This window comes from Morone saxatilis, unplaced genomic scaffold (assembly GCF_004916995.1).
Source record: "Morone saxatilis isolate NCDOM2014 unplaced genomic scaffold, NCSU_SB_2.0 Contig20, whole genome shotgun sequence".
Lineage (NCBI taxonomy): Eukaryota > Metazoa > Chordata > Actinopteri > Moronidae > Morone > Morone saxatilis.
The window spans coordinates 18,607,947-18,611,734 of NW_023339763.1; the positions used below are offsets into that span (position 1 = coordinate 18,607,947).

A 3,788-nucleotide genomic window follows, 5' to 3' on the forward strand; every position below is an offset into this window, starting at 1 on the left:
TATGGGGGGGAGCCCCCTGTGTCTAGAGTGTAGATGCTAGGCCTCGAGGTGCTCTGTTGCCAAAAGACTCGTACATGCTGTGGCCTTCTCACTCCATGAGGAAAGTGCCACGCAGCCAGTATGCAACAGGGTTAAGAGCTGCCTATGAGCTCCAGCGCTTGGCTCCCAGTTTACAGATGAGTTTGTTGCTGGGAATTCCACCAATGAGTGTTGTCGAAAATGCTGAAGCCTTATGAACTAAAGTCTATGAAAAGCATTCTCACATATGAATCTAATTTACATATTTGCACAAAATGTATTATTAATTGACTTCTGACCTAATATTTGAACATAGACATGATTTACATCTTGATTTCCACCTTTTAGTTGTAAAAGCATCACCATAGCCTCGGGGCCAGACTTAGACATGTTAATTATTTCAAGAACAATGCGCCCTAAGTGGGTTAAGATGGTTGACTTCACACAGATTTCTTGGTAGGGTGATGATGTGTGAATCTGTCCCTAAATTGGGACAAATAAGTCCCTAACAAGCTCTGTTTGAGTCCTACTACAGTTGTGGTACGATGTGGCTGTGCTGTATACCACAGCAGCGCACTGAGAGCAGGCTGTGAATTATCCATGCAAATTAAAAGCTATTCATAGCAAAGGTGTAAGCTGTGTAAGACTAATTAAAATTAAGGTTGTGCAAGAAGACTCCCCATTTGGCTCCATAAAGATGTCAAGCAGCTCAGTTAAAGGAAACATATTGGAGGGCTCTGTGCTGCCTTCACACTTTCCAGATCATCATAAAATTGTGGCTACTAGCTGAGCACTGGCAGAGAGGTAGCCAGGTTGTTTTGAATAAAATTTATGGATTTGGTTGTGCCAAAGAAGGAGCTGTTTAATATTTGCTTTTGGGGGAATAAATAATGTTGACATGACTCTATAGTACAACATGTCTGTAATTCATCTGCAGCTGTTAATAGAGTTGGCTATCAAACCAAGAACCCAGTGATTTCTGGCTATTCCCCTGGAATAAAATGAGTCAAGTTGTCACCTCTGACCTCCTAACAACTTATAAATGAATAAAAAACTGAATATCTGTAGAATAATCTGAACTTTACACATGTACATGAGTCTTGATATATAAAAGGAAGATCGTTTTCTATTTGAGAAGTTAACCTTTATCTTGAAGGAAAATCTGAAAAGAGCCTCTAACACTGAAGTCAGAGCTCCAATCTTGTTGTCCGATCACAATGAGCTCCACTGGCTTCTACCCCTGTGAGCAGTTGAATGGGGGGACGTTTATGTGGAGCAGACGTCCAATCTACAGACAAAATAGTGCTGCTGATGCTACATCTGTGAAGACAGTAAGAGTCATGTAGGTATACAGTGCTCTGTAGGGCAGTTTTATTTATCTATTGAGGCAGCCACTAAATAAGACACACATTAAATAAGATTCTATATCCCCTAAAAAAAAAGCCACTGAAACCTATAGAACAAATCCTCATAGACATCTCAGGGACTCTAACCTGACTGAATGCTTGAGTTACAGTGTGAGGAAGTATAAATTTGCTGCCACCTAGATGGAACTTGACATTATCAATTATGGTCACACAGGAAGAGCTACATGACTCAATGACTCAATGACAAAACACTGTATTTTATTTAATCAGGATCTCTGAACACTATTACATAAAATAGGCATATTTCATCCACAGCTGCTTGACTGTTTGTGTTACCAAAGATCAAGTGGGAGTCCATTGTAACGAAAAAAAAAAAAAAAAGATTTCTATAGTAGTTGAAATACCCAAGATATTTTATCTTTTAAAAGACTACCTTTGAATTTATGCTTTTATCATTAGGTTTTTAAACACAACACTTACAAAAACATGGAATGAGCTTCCCTACACAGTGTATCTCAGTGATCATACAAAAACACTGTATTTCACACAATAAATTCAAATATTTGTTGTTATGTAGCTTGTATCAAATGCAGGGCTCATTAACATGACTGTCATACTAACTAAGAAATAGTAAAAACAAAAGCACTACAAACATTGTGTCTACATTCAAGCTAATTTTAAGTAAGAAAAAATGGCATATGAAAAAAGATTCAATTGAAGCTTTCTTGATTCAGAAAAACACGTGGGAAAATGCACCTTCAAACACGAGAACAGGCTGTATCTCATTGATTGCATTTGAGAATGACGTACATTAAAGACTGAACATCCTGTTGTTGAGAATAGTGATGTTGCTCCAGTTGTTTTCAACAGGCCTTTTTTTAGGCTTGTGGATCATCTTCCTCAGCATGGAGGCTGCTGGCTGTGGTTGCCACGGGAACACTATCCGAGGCTTCCTGGGCCTGCGGAGGGCTCCTCCTAGTGGAGACAGAGAGAGTTGAGGTTACACGCTTCAATCAGAAATGACATGCTGAAATGCAACAAGAGTAAGTCTCACTTCATCTCGTTGGCCTCAGCTGCTTTCACCGCTTTGTATTTGTGTCTCTTTACAGTGTGAGCGATGAACCACACGACCAGGATGATCAGGACACACCCGAGCAACGCGCCGATCACTGCACCAGCAATCACTCCATCTCCCACTTCTATATGAGTGAATGAATGAATGAATGAATGAGTGAAACTGTGAACAAATCCTTTTTTAGTATTTTCTTTTGCAGTACATTTCTGTAGCCTATATATTCTCAAAAAAATTAACATACCATGACTCAGCTCTATAGTGCAGATTGAAGATCCCACTGCATTTGTAGCGTTGCACTGGTACTCCCCAAACTGAAACTCAGATATGTTCCTGATTTCCAGTATTCCAGTTTTGGTGGCTGAGGAAACAAGAGTGCACGTGTTCATGGAAAGATGACTGTTAACAAGTTGATCCCACACACAACACATACAGTACTCACTTCTTCCCAGTACAGGCATCCTGGTCTTAGCCTGATCCAGTCTGGTCCATTTGTATGTCGGGGTCGGGCTCCCACGCTCGCTGTGGCAGGTCAGAGTGACCAGGTGGCCCGATTCCACATCACCATGGACGGAGCAATAAGGAGTAGAGGGCCTCTCTGAAGAACCACAAGGAAAATGTGTAAGTGTATTGGATGTTTTTACATTTACTTTACTAAATCTACTTGAAACACAATTCATCAGTTCAATCAGTAGAAATCATTGATATTTTTCATACAGTTTCGATATGTATGGTGTTTTTGATTACAATATTTGATGATTGCTCTTTGGAATATACTGTATTATATAGAGTATTAAGCATTTTACATTGCACAGTTGCTAACTGCAAAGACGATGTAAAAGTACCAGTACACAATTTAAAAATACACCACTACAAGTAAAAGTTCTACATGAGTAAAAGTACAAATACTATTTTTATCATAATGTTCTTAAAGTATCAAAAGTACTCATTCTCCAATGATTTTCTATGACATTATGAACTCAACTTGTACACAGCATATACAGTTAAGTACTTTAGTCAAGCAGTTACCAACCTAGGGTTTGGGCCCCCTCTAAGGGGTCACAAGATAAGTCTGGGGGTCATGACATAATTAATTTGGAAATTAAAGAGGAAAAAAAGTTCTGCTACACATTTATATTCACCTTTTGGACTTTTCTCTTTTTTTCTGGACTTTTTGGATGATTGTATACCACTCTGGGCATCAAACAATTATTTAAATGACACCAAGTTCAAAGGGGAAATGGCTGCTTAGTGAAACTGATAACAACTCATGGACCTTTTGACAAGGTCACTAGCCAAAATGGATAGAGATCACTGGTTTGATGCATTGT

The 3,788-nt window shown here is 39.1% G+C and overlaps 1 protein-coding gene across 1 annotated transcript in view; it reads right to left on the reverse strand.

The window, feature by feature from the left end:
- Positions 1–1,872: 1,872 nt before the first annotated feature.
- LOC118331917 (V-set and immunoglobulin domain-containing protein 1-like) overlaps positions 1,873–3,788 on the reverse strand; it is a 5,466-nt gene continuing 3,550 nt past the window's right edge. Inside the window, exons 4-7 of the mRNA XM_035667015.1 lie at positions 2,900–3,055; positions 2,702–2,818; positions 2,440–2,584; positions 1,873–2,360 (exon numbers count right to left, since the gene is read on the reverse strand). Of these exons, the coding sequence (XP_035522908.1) occupies positions 2,264–2,360; positions 2,440–2,584; positions 2,702–2,818; positions 2,900–3,055 (515 nt within the window). The 3' untranslated portion in view covers positions 1,873–2,263. The remainder of the gene's footprint in view (positions 2,361–2,439; positions 2,585–2,701; positions 2,819–2,899; positions 3,056–3,788) is intronic.